General features: G+C 38.9%; 1 protein-coding gene across 1 annotated transcript; it reads right to left on the bottom strand.

The window, feature by feature from the left end:
• Window positions 1-123: 123 nt before the first annotated feature.
• On the bottom strand, window positions 124-17,167 carry clcnk (chloride channel K). The gene is made up of 19 exons (XM_053317363.1): window positions 17,017-17,167; window positions 15,987-16,118; window positions 15,742-15,870; window positions 13,950-14,089; window positions 13,755-13,832; window positions 12,813-12,888; window positions 12,256-12,381; window positions 10,745-10,829; window positions 10,173-10,274; window positions 9,315-9,399; window positions 8,540-8,695; window positions 7,710-7,779; window positions 7,415-7,525; window positions 6,898-7,114; window positions 1,897-2,030; window positions 1,380-1,450; window positions 845-925; window positions 371-457; window positions 124-162 (listed from the first exon to the last, which is right to left on the bottom strand). The coding sequence occupies exons 1-19, from the start codon at window positions 17,165-17,167 to the stop codon at window positions 124-126; spliced, it is 2,070 nt and encodes a 689-aa protein (XP_053173338.1).
• Window positions 17,168-17,838: the final 671 nt, after the last annotated feature.

The following is a 17,838-nucleotide window of genomic DNA, read 5'->3' as shown; positions in this document are numbered from 1 at the left end:
GTGGAAACATTTCTATGCTTGGGGAATAAAGAAATGTTATCATTATTAGAGCCGGGTAATCAGACAGAGATGGATTCGTGTTAAAAAGGTCAAGGGGTGCGTTTATTTCCTGCGTGTCCCTGCTTAGATTTCTTTGGCCAAGTCTTCTAATATTCTCTTCATCTAGAGGAGAAACAAGAAAGAGAAGCAGTGAGAGAGAGAAAGAGACTGCTTTGAATCCATGAGTAGCCATTTTGCCTTCGTTATGTAAGGACAAGGCACACAGTACCAACAGAGGAATATAACAGACAGACAGCATGAGTCATTAAGAAAATATTATGGATTATACTTGTGAGTGTGCATAAACACAACACATGCAAACATTTATTACCTCTGGCCAAGAAATAAGCCCGACTAGCCTCCCTCTGTCGGTGACAAACAAGGTCTGTGCTCCAACCAGACTCAGCATACTGTGGGCCTGTGAGAAACATGACTGAAGTGACTGATTTTTAAGAAAACAGTTCTCCATTTTGTCTTTGTGTGTGAGTGTGTGACAGTTTTTAAAAGAGGATAAAAATCGATGCAACAGAACCAGTGATATTGTCTTCTTTATTCTATGAATTCTTCGTCTTTTAGGTGTGTTGTGCTAGCAGCAGCTAATGTAAGAGCTGCAAACAAACCTTGATGTGTAAAATTGGCGGATTACGGAGCTGGGAGTTGTTATCTTAGTTTAGCATAAATACTGGAAACAGTTTGTCAGAAATATGTCTAACAATACATTTAAAGCTCAGTTATTAACATTTACTGAGCTTTAATAGTAATCAAAACATTTTTCATTCCTTTCTTGTTTAATCTGCCTCCCTACCTCCTGAACGGTGCTGTGTGGTGATAACAGGACCGAAGATGGATGAATGCAACAGACCTCATCCAGATGTTTCTCCATAGTCTGAAAAAGGGCACATACATATTCACATTTGCATGCATTTTCCCTTAGATGCATTTTTGTCATGCAGTAGCATTCAGTAATAGTTCAGAATTCAGAAATCATGATTCACAGCTTCTATTCCCTGAAAAAACATATTCTTTAGTGTATATGAGCTGTCCATCAATCCATAAATCTGGCATTTAAAATTCATTTTGATAAGCAGCGAATATGTCTTTATCTATCACTAGATTATTTTTAGATTTATGTATGGAATGGATGTCAGCTGTCATAAAATTAGATTTTACGTCAGCCAGCTCATCCTACATGCACATTTAGCTCCCATCCTCCTTTTTTAAAATTCAATCAAAGTCAAATGGATTTTAAAGACATGCTCTGGCTTTTAAGCAGCATCAGGTCGTTCACTCCTCTACCTAACTCTGCAGCTACTTGATTCTGATTCCATCCAGCCTTTTACCTCAGTCTTACAGTACTGCAGGAACATCAGCAGCTCTGATCGGAGAACAAACCCCAGTAAAATCTGCGACTCTTTAAGAGAAGAGAGGAGAGGAAATTAATTTTCTTTGCCACAGTCAGCGCTACAGTTTAGAGTGTGTGCAGCGCTCTTGTGGGCTGAGAGTCGTCTGTTGGAAACACAAAAATTCATCCATGTGATTGCTACTGAAAGGCACAGCTGGCCAACCGACTATTTTCTCACACCTGTCAGCTCCTTATTGAGACACTTTCACTGCTGAATTGCAACAGCTTTTGCTACATGCTCATCATTTCTCTCATCACTTTCCTCTCTCCTTATAACAAGCTCCATGTGGTGTAAGTGACCAGAATGTATCTGATGTTTTCTCAAGGATCCTGCTGACAGCCAAATACTTTGTTCCAATATTGCATACCCTAAGACTTTGTGTGAAGATTTAGACAGAATATGACTAAGCCAGCAGTTTGGGGTAAAATACTATCAAATATCTTTATATGCGTACCATGTGAGTCCACCACAGGTATTTGTATTTCAGTGCTGGTGTTGACAGCCTGCTGAACCTCCACTGGCCCAGCTGCTTTCTGAAGCTGCACCGCTTTAGCTCCCAAAACCTGTCCGACTGGTGTAGAGGGAAGCCTGCCAGAGAGATGACTCGTGTTACACCTGGAACACAAGCTGTTGTGTGGGTGAAATGTTGGTTAAATTAAATTATAAATATTTTGAGGGGCAACTGGATTTGCGAGATCACACAATCACACAAGAATCCATCTTGTCTGGACAGTGGTTCCAGTGGAACCAGTGGTTCAGACCAGTCAGCGTCCTATGAGGATTCTTGTGTGATCTCAGGAATCCAACTGCCTCACAATGTAAGATGGTGATAGATAGATGGTTCATCCAATCACCTGTCAAGTATTTTTTGAAAGTGCCTGCCCTTTTCCAAACAGTTTCCAAGGACATATCTAGCTGAATGACACAATTTTATGTTCGGACACAAACAGGAGCAAATATCAGTTACATTTTGCTGCAGTGTATTTTATGATACAGGTTAGAAGCCGAGACAGAGAAGTTCCCAGTGTTCACATAATCACAGAGTAGGGCATTTACCATTTTTGTTTAAAAAAAGAAAAGAAAAAAAGAAAACACTTCCAAAACATATTCATGTAATTTAAGGTATCTAACAGATATTAAAATGTCCAGTTCCAGTTTAAGGATTGAAATCAGTCTGGCTGGTGAACGGTTTACTAAGACAAAAACTTCTTGCTGCTATCACCAGTTGAGAAATGTATCTGTTCAAAGCACATGTTCATTTCATTCACCTTGACATTTTATGTCTTGATTACAGTTGTAAGACAATTACATTTATTCTCACATTGCTGAAAGGACTGTTGACTGTTACGTGTGGTATGCAGGTGTGCAGCTGCACTGTTGAGTACATGAAGCAGGGCAGTAAGTTGTAAATAGGCAAAGCAAGAGGCATGCTGTCAGAGCACAGTGAAAACAAGTTATTAAAGACTGAAAAAAAACATTTAGTGAGGTTTCATGGTTTATTTAGTGAATTCACTAATGCTGTTAAATGTTTGCATATCTGCTAAGCTAAACTACCCTCCATGTGCCTCAGTAATGCTAGCTGATGCTACACATTGCCATGTTGTTACAGTTCATTGACTGTAAATATGGATGTATAAAGAGAACTGGATACATATCATTCTTATGAAAGTTGCACAATGACACTTGAAGCCAAAAGATCCACTTTCTGAAAACATACTACATATTCTCTATGGACCAAATGCACCAGAGACTTCTGCTGGACAAGACGGCTAACTTCTAGTTTAACACTCCAGCTAACTTGAATGGGGATAAAATGATAAAATCATGCCGATCTGAACTTTCAAAATGTGATCGGACCAAATGGATCAAATTCTGACTGTGAAACAAGTCATTTCACAGGGGTTTTGATGCTTACTTAACAGCGATAAAGATGAAGATAAATGTATTGATCCCACAGTGGGGAAATTCATCGTTACAGCAGATCAAACAGATACAGATATGACAAAAAAACATTAAAAAAAAACATAATTATACAACAATAATAAAATTTAAATTTAAATTGAAAACTAAAAAAGGACCTTAAAGTGCAAATGTCTGACTGCAGTGGGAGAAGAAGGACCTGCGGAAGTGCTCCTTCTTACACTTGGGGTATATGAGTCTGTCGCTGAAGGAGCTGCTTAAGGCCCTCACAAGCTGATGCAGAGGAAGGTTGAAGGTGTTGTCCATGATGGTGGACAGTTTGGCCAAAACCCTCCTCTCCCACTACCTCTATGGAGTCCAGGGGGCAGCCACAGACTGAGCTAGCTCTTTTTATCAGTCTGTTGAGTCTGCTCTTGTCCTGCTGAGAACATCCCCCTACCTAACACACCACTGCATAAGAGACCACAGATGCCATTACAGAGTCAAAGAAGGTTCTCAGCAGTGGTCTGCACACACCAGATGCAAGATGCAAGCCTCCTCAGCAGGTGTAAACACTGACCCTACTTGTAAATAGAGTCAGTATTATCTGACCAGTCCAATTATTGTTAAAGTGGACACCCAAGTACTTGTATGTCCTCACTCTCTCGATATCTAGTCCCTGGATGTTCACCTGTGCAATGCTGGAGGGTTTTCGGTGGAAGTCAACCACCATCTCCCTTGTCTTGCTGGCGTTTACTTGGAGGTGGTTCTGCTCACACCAGTCGACAAAGTCCATGATGACCTTCCTGTACTCAGTCGTTCCCCTCTGATACACATCCCACAATGGCAGTGTCATCAGAGAACTTCTGGAAGTGCCCAACACCTTTTCTGTATCCAGTTCTCTTTATAAATTCATGATAAATATGGACGTAGTGTAATACATGCTACTTCTATCACTAGCAGCTCAATTTTTGCATTTTATTTTTACAAAAATACCATCAAACACTGTATACCCCAGTGAAAAGTCAAGAAGGTAGGAAGGTATGAAAAAATAGATACTGCCTAAGCCTACTTTACAAGAGAATCAATAAAGAAGACTGTACTGTATCTTAGCGTCCTTGGTGTTTTGACTGACACCACAAGGGGAATTTCACTATTTGGCAATCAACACCTGTACATCACGCATTTCAGTTGTACTCAGAAGTCTGAATTTTCAAATGGAATGCACCCTGAAGTCAGATTTATTACTGGAAAAGTCAGATGAACCTCACCAGCCCCAACCTTAAAATCCAAGATGATAGCCCAATGCATCAACAGTGTGAAAGTTGTTGTAATATCCAATCCCACTCAAATACACAACAAAACAAGCAGGCCAAGTTCACAGAAGTGGTCTCAGGTTGCTTTCAGTCAAACCCTGAATGGTTTGATTGCAGTTAATGCAACACTAGATGCCACCTGCTAAAAACGGAGAAAAACACATCAAACTGACTCACACTTTGCATAATGGGATGCTTTCATACCAATTTTTTTTTACAGAAGCCTACTGTACAAAGTCCAAGAATCTAATTAGCTATCCACAGCCACATTCCTCCTACATTCCACAATCCTACACCATTCTATTTGGACCACCACCAATGATCCCAACGCCTCCGCAGCAGCACCTGGTCTACCCACCACTGCCCCATGCTCCACAATCAACAGTCCACCCATAGCAGGTCATGAAAGCTCCATGAAATGGCAATCAATGGCATCAATTGATGTCTCCACTGTTTTGCATATAGTGTTAACAACACAGCTCAGCTATTCTTCAACTTATGAAATTGAATCATTGAGTTATTTTACAAATTTAGACCTATTTTAATAAAATATTTCACTGAAACCTATCCCAGTACATTCCTGGTTGATCAAGTCTGTCATTATAAAATGTGTTGGATTGGTAATAAAGAGAAAACTCATTTTAATAATAATGTTATTGTTCAGATTCAGTCTTATTGGTTGAGTTAGACCTGTGTTGAGGACCTGAACTCCCTAATTAGAAGTAATATTGTTCAAATCTTGTCACAAATCCACCATGACTCCACCCTGTCTGTTGTGTGAGTGTATGTGTATTTTCTGCCTTTTGTGTGGCTTGGTTGTGCTTGGTGTGTTTCGGTTTTGTCTGTCTGCTCGTTCTCTCTCTCCCTCTTGCCTGCTTTCCACACACCTGGTCTGCCTCCCCAGACAACACCTAACTGTAATCAAGCACCATAACTTTATAAGAAGCCAGCACAGGCAGCCAGTCCCTGCCAGATAGTCGTAATACTCACGGTAGAGAAGTGCCCATTCTAGCTCTGAAAGTCGTCCTAACTGCCAGTTACGGCATCTTAATTCCTGTTATTTCTGTTCAATTAAGACTGCCTGCCTGGCTGCCACCCACCCTGCCACCCTTTCAAGACTATCTCTACACCTGAGTTCTTTGGTGAAATAAAGACTGTTTTTGCTACTACCAGCTAGTCTCTTCCTGTCTGCACCTGGGTTCAGCTAAAAATAGTGACAAGCCTATTCTTATACAAGGAGGTTAATAAACCATATAACATTTGTTTGTTAACACTGGATTTGTTATATGTTGGTCATCATTACAATCCATGCATCACACATTCATAAATACAGATATCTTGACATTAGATTCTAGAAAAAATATATTTCAATTTTTATTCTACAAACTACATCTCATTTAATGTACCCTTCTATTGTCCTGCAGTGAGCCTTGTCTCACATCACTTCATTGTCGTCCTCATCTTCCTCTTCACATTTTCTCCATGAAGGAATTGCTAATTGTGAACTCCACAAAAGTTGTGAAGGAAACAACATGCTAATAAGATTTGGCCGACCAGAGTAATGTGGGCATTGCATAACTTAAGGAGTCAACTCCATCAGTCTTTGAGGCACCCGAAAGTACGCTCACACATGCATGCTTGACTAAGGTGATGATTACAACCTGCTCATATTATTCCTCTAACCTCACAGTAAGGTTTCATGACCCATGATAGCAGAAGGTAGGCTGAATCACCTAAAATAACAAGCAACACATTAATCCCTTCAAAGGTTTCAGTCACTCTTGGTAAAAGTGTGCCTCTGTCGTCTCTACTATACAGTCCCAAAGGGGCAAAAACCTTGTTGCCCAACATCTATGTCCCAGAACTTAGGTTTGTCTTCCACCACACCTTGCTAAACAATTTGATAATGGCCTTTTCTATTAAAATAACAGGAGGAGCTCTGATATTTAATTGTAGGTCATCAATAGCTCCAGCTACTTGGGGAAATTTCCACTTATCACAAAAGCCTTGCGCTATTAATCTGACTTTGGCAGCAGAAAGTTGTGTGGTGTTTTGATATACTGTGGTTTCAATATTACATTTATAGCCATTTATGACAAATTGTTGAGTTATAACACAGCATGTGGACAAGCCAACAACAACAGGTGTGAAAAATAACAGTGTTTGCTAGTCTCCAGATGCAGATTGCCACTTGAACCACGACAGGCACTAGCTTTCAATCAGTCTTTGTTTTTACTCACCTGGGGCAGGCCTTTATCAGAGAGGGCAGGTGTGGGAGCCTCTTGCTGATAGAGAGGGCATCATAGAAAGAAGGACAGTGCCCAGAGCAAGTCAGGGCATTGGCCAGTAGTGTGGCAAGGAGGATGGGAACAGCATGGCTGAACTGGCCAGTTAACTCTAAAGCCAGGAGAGCTGGGGACAAGGTGTGAGTCACAGCCCCGGAGAATGCTGCAGCACCTTTAAAGCAGAAAGCATATTATAGTTGCTAGTTGACATTCTAATGATATATCAGTGTTTTAATACATTTTGTTTAACATCATATAGAGAGCTATCTTGTTTTGTCTACATCAGATATACAAAATCCAATTCAATCAACAATCTACATACATTTTATTATTTATTCATCTGGATTGACAATGAAATATTTGCTTGAATACGTAAAATAATTACATGTGAAACTGTGTTTAGACACTGCTAATATACAGATGAGATAATACATCATTATTTAACCAATAGATATTAATCAGGTTTTTCTACCAGCCAGTGCATAGCCCCCAGGATTTATAGAAGCCCACTGCTGATCTGAAGTCAGTCCAGTGGAGGACACGTAAGCCACTCCTTCACCTAGCAAACGCCCAATAGCTGCCCCTGGAAAACAGAAATCAAAGCAATTAATTGAAGTTTTTCTACCTTTATATGTCCCTTTACCCTGCCCAGAAAAACCTCCCTCAGTTTTCACATTTTGGTGAAAGTGTACAGCGAGACAAAGTCATTAAAGTTAAATTTAAACTAATTCCATTCAAACTAATCAAAGTCCTTTCACTTTACTCACCGTAGATAAAGACTGGCATGAAGTATCCAGCTGGCAGAGGCAGCGTACAGGCGAGGACCAACATCCACAGCTGAGAACCAACAACAGAGACACAGACTGTCTAATCTCTCTTTGAATCTGAATAGTCACAACAGCTTTACTTGCACATGCTGTACAACAGATGGGTCACTATCAATCTGTGTGTGGGGAAATGTTTGCAATGCTCTCAAATCAATTTCACACAAATAAATACTGAATTATGCTCGTTTACATTTCTCATTTGCATGTGGAGAAAAAATGATTGAGGTAAGTGACTCATCTAGAGAGTTGACTAAGTGGGAGGGGATTTCTTATAGAACTAAATGCATTAGAGATGGTTTACTTAAACAGGTGTTAGAAACTCAATCAAGAAATGTCTACCAATGTATGTGCAAGTGTTGTTTTTTCTGTCTACTCGTGCGATAGTAAGCTTTTCCTCTCTCAGAAGACAAATAGGAAATAATAGATATCGGGTCGTTGATCTTGTTTGATACCAGTGACTCAGCCATCACTTTGCCGGTTGCTGTGATTTCTATCTGTTCTAAATCCCGAAATCAATCCTTTTTACTAGCAGTGTTGCTATGAGTCAGCATCAGGTTGTTGAAGACATTTCAGCCTCAAAGGTTAAACTGCCTTTAGCTCTTTTACTCTATTGTGAAAATGTCAATTACTGTATGCCAATTATGGGTCAATATGACCCAGGAGGACAACAGGAGTGGGTGGCCAAACCTAATGCCTTTGTTACGGTTCCTGTTGGTTATCAGTGCACGTGGACAGAGATAAGAGTTTCCTTAATTAGCCTTTGTTTGTACCTTCATAAGCAGAAAGACAGCCAAAGAGAAATAGATAGGACTCCCTGAGCTCCACTCCAACAAAGGCTCAGGCTCCAGTTGAACAGAGGCATTGTGGGATTGAGAGAACCACTGCCTGCTGTCTAGTAAGGAGGTGAGGAGCTGCTTCATGGTGTACTGTGAAAGAGATGACTGTCATTCAAATCACTGTCTGAATGCAAGAAGATATACAGTAGCATGAAAGAAACATTCTTGGATTGTTGCATTTTATCTATATTTTTCTTACGGAAAACAAATCCAGTATGAAAAAAAAGAAAATTAAAAGCTTGTATGATGACTGAAAATGACAAATAAGTCTCTAGTTCACGGTCAGCTTGGACAAAATAAAACAAAATAACCCTCTTCCAGAATAGAAAATAAAGACCATAAAAACAATCACACTGTATAAGCAAGTGAAAATTATGTGGCAATTTAATCTGATTATCAGTAGTTCTAGTGCACTTGTTGAGGGCTATTTTCTGTAGCTGATTAATGCACATTTGGTGCTCTAAAGTGAGTATTTATGGCATCAGCCTCAACTCAGAGGAAACGTCAGTGCCCACATTTATTGTCATGAAGGAACATGTGGCCCAGTGCAACAGGTGGTTCATTGATGTGTTTAAATAGAACATGGTCTTGGTCTTTTCATGGGTTTTGTTGAGAATAAGACAAAAGAGTAAATGCACAAAACATCTTATTCAGTGCTGCTCTAACTCATTGATTATGTATTTATGACCTTTACATTCTGCGCATGCACCTTAGAAGCCATATATTGACCAGCAGAGTGTGGAAACGTCAAAGATGCCAGAAGGAAGACCACAATTCCTGAATACAGACCCTTCCTGCAGACAGACATTCACATGTACAATCACCATTGTTATAATATCATTTTCATTTAGGTCATTCTGAAATTTCAATAAGCTGAAATCATTTGACTGCTTCAGATTAACCATTAACACTAGGAGCAGCTGTGGCTCATGAGGTAGGACGATTTGTCCACTAATCAGACTAATAAGACTTGTGGTTTGATCTCTCACAACTCCTCCTGTCAACATGTTGTCGTGTCCTTGGGCAAGGAACTGAAGATGCTGACAAGAGAGCAATACATACAGTATACATGGCAAAATAATGTGCCAGCACCTTGCATGGTACAGTAGCTTGCAGTCATCAGTGTGTGAGTGTGCTACGCAGCAGAAAATGGTAAAGCACTTTGGATAAAAGCGCTGGATAAATGCAGCCATTTACCATTTTCACTAGGCCTGCTCTAATCTTTTCCAATCAAAAGGCTCCCTGTAGCATTGTATACTTAGATCTGCATCTACTACAAGTGCAAAATATATTTAGAATTGTCACTGAGGATTTTTAGGACATTTCAATGTATCTTGACAGGCACACTCATTTATCATATTTTGTGCTATACATCATTTATTTTTAAGTTGTTTAACTTTGATGTGTTATTGTGTTATGTGGATAATCCTGACCACAAACACCATGTTTCTGGAACATTTAATCTGTTTGAATATATAGTCCACCCAAAATCTTATGTGTTATGCAGCTCTTGACTCATGTTTGCATCACAATCTGGGCCTTCAAATTGAAAAGACTGAGCTCTCACTCTGTCGTCAATATCTTGAGGAGGATTGGGTTTGTCTTGGTGAATTGCAGGATCCACCGATGGCAGAAGAGGTAGCAGCGGCTCACAGCTCCACACAGCAGCCTGTGCAGTCAGAGACAAGAGGCTTATTTTAACCCAGGCAGCAATAGACAGATGTTATTAGACTTGTGGAAATCATGATGATGAGGAGGAAGTCAGGAAATTAGAGGTCTAAGGAACGAAAAACCTATGAATGCTAATTGGAACTGTAATGCAAAAATAAAACACAGCAAAACTGGTCACAGAGTTTCCACTGTGACTCATATGAAAATAATATTTTTTTTTAGTATCCCCATTAGCACCAGTGCAAGCATTGGCTATTCTTCCTGGGGTCCACCACCCATACAGCCAAGCAAACCCATGCACTCTATATCCACATAAACACTAGAAACAAAATAGCTTATCTCATTGAATTAACAATCAAGTACATACGGAAGAAAAACAAAATTGTCTTCCATCAACAGACATTAAGCCAAACACAGACAGATAGAGAACTTGTTTAACTCTGGAGATGCTGTCAAGAATAAACTTACCCCAGCAAAGCAAACAGCAGAATCTCCAGCGGGAAGAAAGGTAAAGTAGTGGGGAAATTAGTTTTGAACAGTGCCTGAAGAGTCTCTGTGGACACAAAACAAATTGGAGTAATCCATCCAATTTCCCCAACAGCCTTTTAAAATTGAATCGTCCCTCACCTTATTGCATTACGTTTTTATTGAAATTTACAGTCTGTCACAATAAATATTTCAACAAAAGTCTGCTAAAGCTGGCATTCCCAGTTATTGTCATGACAGGTTATTAAATAGCTGTCAACAGCACTGACAAGCTGAAATTACCAGAGTATTGCATTAACTTCAAATTTGCTTTACAGTACATTTACTTTCTTCTTCTTTTTTTTTTAAAGTATTGTGTCAGTTCACCCTGAAATGGTAAAACCAAACTCAATGTAAATGCTGCTGTTTAATATGACTATGTTTATAGACAAATATGTACATGAAGAAAAAAAAGATCTGATGCTATAGATCTTTTTCAAATAGTTGGTGTTAATTTCAGCGTATACCCTATTTGGCCAAAAGTACAGTATATGGACACCCAAAAATTTCAGCTTTATGTGATTATTGAACATTTAATTTCAAAATTGAATTAATATACTGCTGTAACAGGTCTTCTGGGAATATTTACACAGAACGTGTGGACAGGGTTGGGGATGGGTTCACACTTTTTCAAGTTTGTCTTAAAACAGTCAGGAGCCATAATCATTCCTTCTATTCATACTAACCATTTGAACATTTCTACATAATGCACTTACAATGTATGGGATGGGGGGGTGCTTAAAGTTGATCTGAAGCTAATATGAAGCTTCAGTCATCCAAATGAGTCAAATCAAGTAGATATCTTTCAACATTACAGTCTTTTTAGGGTAAGGGTTAGGTTTAGGATTAGGATTAGAATTTTTTCTCGCTGTGATCATTCCTTCTTTTCTTACTAGGTAAAAGATGCCCTTCGAATGTGCTTTCAGTGTAAGTGATGGGGGCCAAAATCTACAGTGTCTCCACACAGTCACTTTGTGCAAACATGTTTATCTAGAGTTTATCTGAAGCTTATATGAGGCTTCAGAAGTCTGAGTTAGTCATATCAAGTGGATATCTGTCATATTTACATCAACATCATCACCATCGTCATCATAATCATCATCATCACCATCATCATCATCATCATCACCACCATCATCAACATCATCATCACCATCACCATCACCTTCATCAAATTCTCTCTTTATGTTTCCTTGGACAGTGTTTCTGTGTTGAGCTGCAGTGGAAGTATAGTAGCAAAAAGAGGGAAACTAACACTAACCCTAACCCTAACCCTTAGCTTTATGGACACCTGACTGTTCTTTTGAGACACACTTGAAAAATGGTGAAGCTATCCTTTAACTCTTAAGGCATGATATGTAGGTTCCCTTTTTTTAACGTCAAAGTGTCTGTGGTGAATGTAACCTTCTCTTTGTTGACCATGAGGGTTCGAGAGCTGGTCAGGCCTCCTTTACCTCCATCTCCACTCCACACTGAGAACAGGCGGAAGGTCAAAGCCCCGCAGGCGACTGAGAAGAAACATGGGAAGTAATTCTTCAGGGCAAAGTGAGAGGACATTACTTCCACGCTGAACAACACACCTACAGAAGCACAGGAGCAGAGGGACAGAGGAAGGAAAGAAATAGATAGAGATGAGAGTTTTCAAGCATTAATAAACAGTCTAATGTTTTATGTAAATTGTAATAATGCAATTTTGAGTTTATCATACACTACGAGCACTAATGGAGTTTAAGTATGAGTTACTGAAACCTGAACATTGTTAGCAAAAATGAAATAAACAGTGAGATGAGAGGATTAGAGAATATTAGGCAAGAGAGATGATCAAAGCCTAATCGGTGAGAGACAAGGAACATATAAATGTGATAGAGGAGCAGAGGTGTGAGGGAGGATAAAAGGGAAGACAAAATATGTGAAGCTTACAAGAGGAAAACGAAAATGAAAATATGTTTGATAAGAAGACATATATGAAAATAATTGGTTCCTAATTCTGAACCTTTACTGACTCTCTCACCACTAATGGGAGCTCCAAAGCAACTGGCTACCCCGACTGCAGCAGCTACAACCAGCATCTCCCCAGCTGCTTTCTCCTAGAAGAGAAATATGCTGTAATGCTTTGTTTCTGTAATGACCTTTTTAAGTATTTGTGCAATGGGATGAGGCCATCAGGTCATAAAAGCTGCATTATTGTATTTTTATCCAGTTGGGAACAGTGAAATCAGCCATGAACCCAACATCAACAAATTGCCACCTTGTAAAGTTATTATGTCAAATATTGTTACTGTCAAACACTTTTACACTTTAAACACTATTACATGTCACATTAGTATTTACACATCCAGCAGACATGGTGCAGCATTAGAAAGCTTCTTGACGATAGCATAGTGTTGACAAAAAATGTCTTGATTTTTCCTGTTTGGTTCAGCACCAATTGAGCCCCTTTTTGGATGTGCATACCTTTCCTCTACCTCAAAGCCTACTTACTAGGTTTTTCTGGACCTTTCAACTGCATCTCACAACCTTCATCAGTGAAAGAACTACTGTAAGTTAGTAACAGAGTTTCCAGGCCAGGAACCGCAGAAAGTCCAGGAAAGCGTGATAATTCCAGGTGGTTCGTCAGTAAGAGTAACCATTTTTACAAAATCATTTCTAACATCAAGATATTTAGTTGATTTCATAGTTTAAATCAGGGGTCTCCAAACTATTCCACAAAGGGCCATGTGGCTGCAGGTTTTCATTCCAACCAAGCAGGAGCACACCAGACTTGATTCATTTAATCAGCTGATCTCAGTCTTCAGACAGCTGATTGGTCAAATGGTGTGCTCTTGGTTGGTTGGAACTAAAACCTGCAGCCACATGGCCCTTTGTGGAATAGTTTGGAGACCCCTGGTTTAAATAGTTTTGGGTAAAGTGGGTGAACACTACTTTTGAATTATTTGGACCACTGTGAGTTTACCTCCTTATTGTTTTGTATAAGAGTGCAGAGATTGCTGAGGTAGCTTCCCACCATGGTGGAAAGATGCACAAATGGACCCTGATGTTAGAGACAAATATAGAAAACTGTTCATGCAAGCAACAAAATAGACATCACATAATAAAAGGATGTCTGCATATTTTGTATGTAAAGCAGCTATACTAAGATGTCTCTCACCACTTTGCCCAGGAATAGAGTGCTACCAGCTGCCAGTGTACAGATAAGGCCCAGGAACTTGGTAAACATATTAGTGAGGGACAAGTAATGAGGCATTTCAATGCCGGCCACCATGGTCCTCACCTCTGGTATCCCCGAACCTGAAGGAAAATGAAACCAGATTATTGAAATGCCCAAAGGTATTAAAGCAATCAACAAAAGCTGTTCCATCAGAATATACAAGAAATTATTTTAGTTGTTTTATTTATTAGTGGCAAGGTGATGGGATGGCAGGGACTTCCAAGGACAATCAGCACAAAACAGATTGGAAGTACATTTGAAACATTATTCAGTTTTTGATTGGTGAAGTTGTTTCATTATACCTACACAGCTTGTTATCAGCTTTGAGGATGCTTATTTTGGGAACCATATAAATCAAACCTCTCTTTCACTGTTCAGGGTTTAAAATCTTTTCTCCTTGGCAGTAGGCTATAATGCAGTGATGTGTACAAATGGAGTAAGACCATAAACCCAAACAGGAAGCTGGTAGTGATAGGCAAGGCAGGGGACTTTGGTCAGTAAAGGTGGAGAAAAAGTGGGATACTTTCTGAGAGTAGATCTATGGTTTCATTTATATTATATCACACCAAGCCTTGGTATATAGACACTGCACAAAAACATATAACATACACCAGGCATAGAGTTCTGTTTCCTGGAGACACATTAAAGGTGAGACAGATTATATCATAGTTGACTTTTTCATACTGACTTTCAAAGATGATATCACACCTGACTTTTCTCAGTGCCATTTACTTTAAATAGATAAAAACTGCTATAAAAGAAAGAAAAATAAAAAATTCTTAACAATACTTTATCTAATCTTTTTCAAGACTACTTGAAGATGGAAACCCACATGATGATACTGATACTGGATGCTTTAATGCACCTTCAGCCTTTCAACATCATATGGGATGCCTAGCCTATCTGATGTTCATGTTCTAGCCAATGAAACCCATGGAAAGTAATAAATGACAGTGTCATGTCTATAGTTCACTCAAAATTAGACCAGTCAGAATTCCTTAATTTAACTGGCATTCATTGATACAGGTATAATTTGAGATCAAAAAGCTACAATAAAGGTATTAAATCTGCATTTAGCATCAATAATTGAATACGTACACCTTCAATAACTTATTAGTAGCCACTTGGGGGCAGTGAAAACAAGCTGCAAACACAGCAGTGACATAGCTACTGCCACTTTATAAGATGATTTGCCTGACTAACAATTATACATTTATCAGATGTGGAGAAACAATGGCTTTCATTTGGAGTTGTGCTTGTGTCCATCTGACAAATGTAAGTCCAATATTAATTTTCCCGTTATCTCTGTTTTGCTCTTGTTAGGTGAAAATGTCTCTTTTTTAGCTTTTGTGTCTGTCATTTGATGTAAGGTAGATATTGTAAGTTATTTTTCATTGAAAACAGCTGCCTGATGTGAACAAAACAAAACAATGAGAGCAGTGAGTTGAGAGAAATAACTACTTTTAGCATATATCTTATGTTAACTGTCACACTGGCTTGGTTTGAGAGGTATTTTAATGTTTCTGTGCTGTTTTTCTGCTCAACAGAAACATTTTATCTTTATTAATATTATAACTAATCTTATTATTTGATGTGATTCTGTAAAATCCTGACAAGGTCAGCATGGCTCACCAATAGGCTATGTAGGTCTGCCTCTTAAAAATGAACCAAAACTTTTATTTATTTATTTTTTTGGCATACTGTAAGTATATAATTGTGTTGTCAGACAGACCTGTGGAGAAGGGACAAATGTGATGGGAAAACGATGAAGCAACAGCACAGAGGCATGATGGGTAAAGAGTCCAGCAGAAGAACTGCAGCAGACTGTTGCCCTCCAGCTTCATATAAAGCCACTGATGAGCTGCAGGTGAAATGAGAGAAAAACATTAATCATCTGTGTTCTTAGCTCACTCAGATTGAAAGGCGTGTGTGTGTGTGTGTGTGTGTGTGTGTGTGTGTGTGTGTGTGTGTGTCTACCTCTCAGTAGCTTTGTTACACTGAGGTCCATGAGAAAGCTGAGGATAGCAGTCAAAATGCCAAGAGCAGCATAGCCATACCACTCTATTCTGCACACTGTTCCCAAAAAACACCTCAGCTTCAACAGCCACTCTGTGGACACAGAAATATTGGTTAGCCTCATTTAATCTGTCTTTGGAGATTGTCTGTAAGACCACATATCTATTTACTTAGATATTTTCACACAGGCTTTCTTGAATTAGAACTGATATTGAACTTTAAAAAATACATGTAGCCATTCTCATAAAACGTTCTGCTTTCTTTTCCATTGTTCATTACCCGCTTTTGGGAGCTTTTAGAACAAAATCATGGCATTGCTCATAAGGTGATTGGTCAAGCAGAAAATAGTAACTGTCTTTAACTACCGCATCTTTATTGACCAGCACAACAGTATAATTGAGAATGCCTGTTGGAGAAACAAGGCTGTCAAGGTCATTTTAGTGTTTTGGGAGAGAAGGCCTCCCAGAGAAAGCTGAAGTCAGCGGTAAGAAATGAAAAGCTGTACCAGAAGATTTCTTGGAGAAAGTGAATAGAAAGAGACTTTCTAGACATTTGTGCCACGTCGCTGTCTGTCCAACTTCTTACCTCACTCACCAATCAGATTACAGATTACAGTATGCTGTATGTGCAAAATTAACAGCAACAGATCATATTTACATATAAGTAAATGGATAATGGACGTTAATGGAATAATCAGCCACTATTGAGGAAAACAGTTCCAATGTGTATCCCCACGACTAATTTGATAGCATTGCATATCATCATATTCTAACTCTTATTTGATATCTTGCTTCAGTTTTGATTAACATTGTTTATGTTGTCCTTTACCTCAAAAATTATCTATTAGTTCTCAAATTAAGGTCAAACAAAAACTTAAATTCTTGTATGATATTACATGCATGATGAAGATTGGTCCCAAAATAGCTACTCTCTGATGTATTGATTAGGTCAGTATTGAACAGATTCTAATGATTTTCCACTCAAGTCTGACCTTTGATAAATCCTCGGGACTTTCTGCATGGTTTCCATGGATCAGCTAGAAGCGGACTGTTATTATGGGATGTGTCTGATTGATTTTCTCGCTCCCAGTTGTTGTTCTCTCTGTTGGCTTCACTCCGAGGAGTCTCATCCAGTCTCTTCATTTTGTCTATAAGTGTTACGTCATTGTGTGATTAATACACAATCAAACAAATACACTGCATCAGTGAGGATAAACAAATATTTATAGTACACCTAATACAAGCAATTATTGTTTATTTCTATAAGCACTGCAAGATAAAAATAGAAGACGAATAGACTTACCTACCAGTTGCACTGCAAATGTTCGTATGGTTATGTGTGTGTGTATGTAATGAAGGTGCGTTGGTAGCATAACTGACCTCTGTAAAGCTATTAGCATAGAGGTGATGGGGCAGTCATGGTTCGATGAGTAGCTAATATTAACCCTTTGGAGGAACATGTGTAAGTGCCCTTCATCTGACTTTATCACAGATATACAGAGAGACATGTTCATGCTTCTCAGCCTTTCAAAAGAGTTTTGGTGATATTATCAACAGTACTGCAGAAAGGAATGAATATCATCATAACTGTTGCACTCTGGTATAATCCCGTAAATGTAGTCAACATCTGGCACTACTAGTGATGATGTCAACAGCCCTGAAAAAAAGCAAGTAATTGGACCATGAATAGGGATTGTTTCATCAACCACTAGTACTACAGAATTGATCCTTATGCATAACAATATATCCTAATAATATAATATTATCTATTGATCTATTGATATACACACATACATACACACATATACATATAT

Source organism: Scomber japonicus, chromosome 4 (assembly GCF_027409825.1).
Source record: "Scomber japonicus isolate fScoJap1 chromosome 4, fScoJap1.pri, whole genome shotgun sequence".
Lineage (NCBI taxonomy): Eukaryota > Metazoa > Chordata > Actinopteri > Scombriformes > Scombridae > Scomber > Scomber japonicus.
Note: the sequence above shows the minus strand (reverse complement) of the source record. Positions and strands in the feature narration are given on the sequence as shown.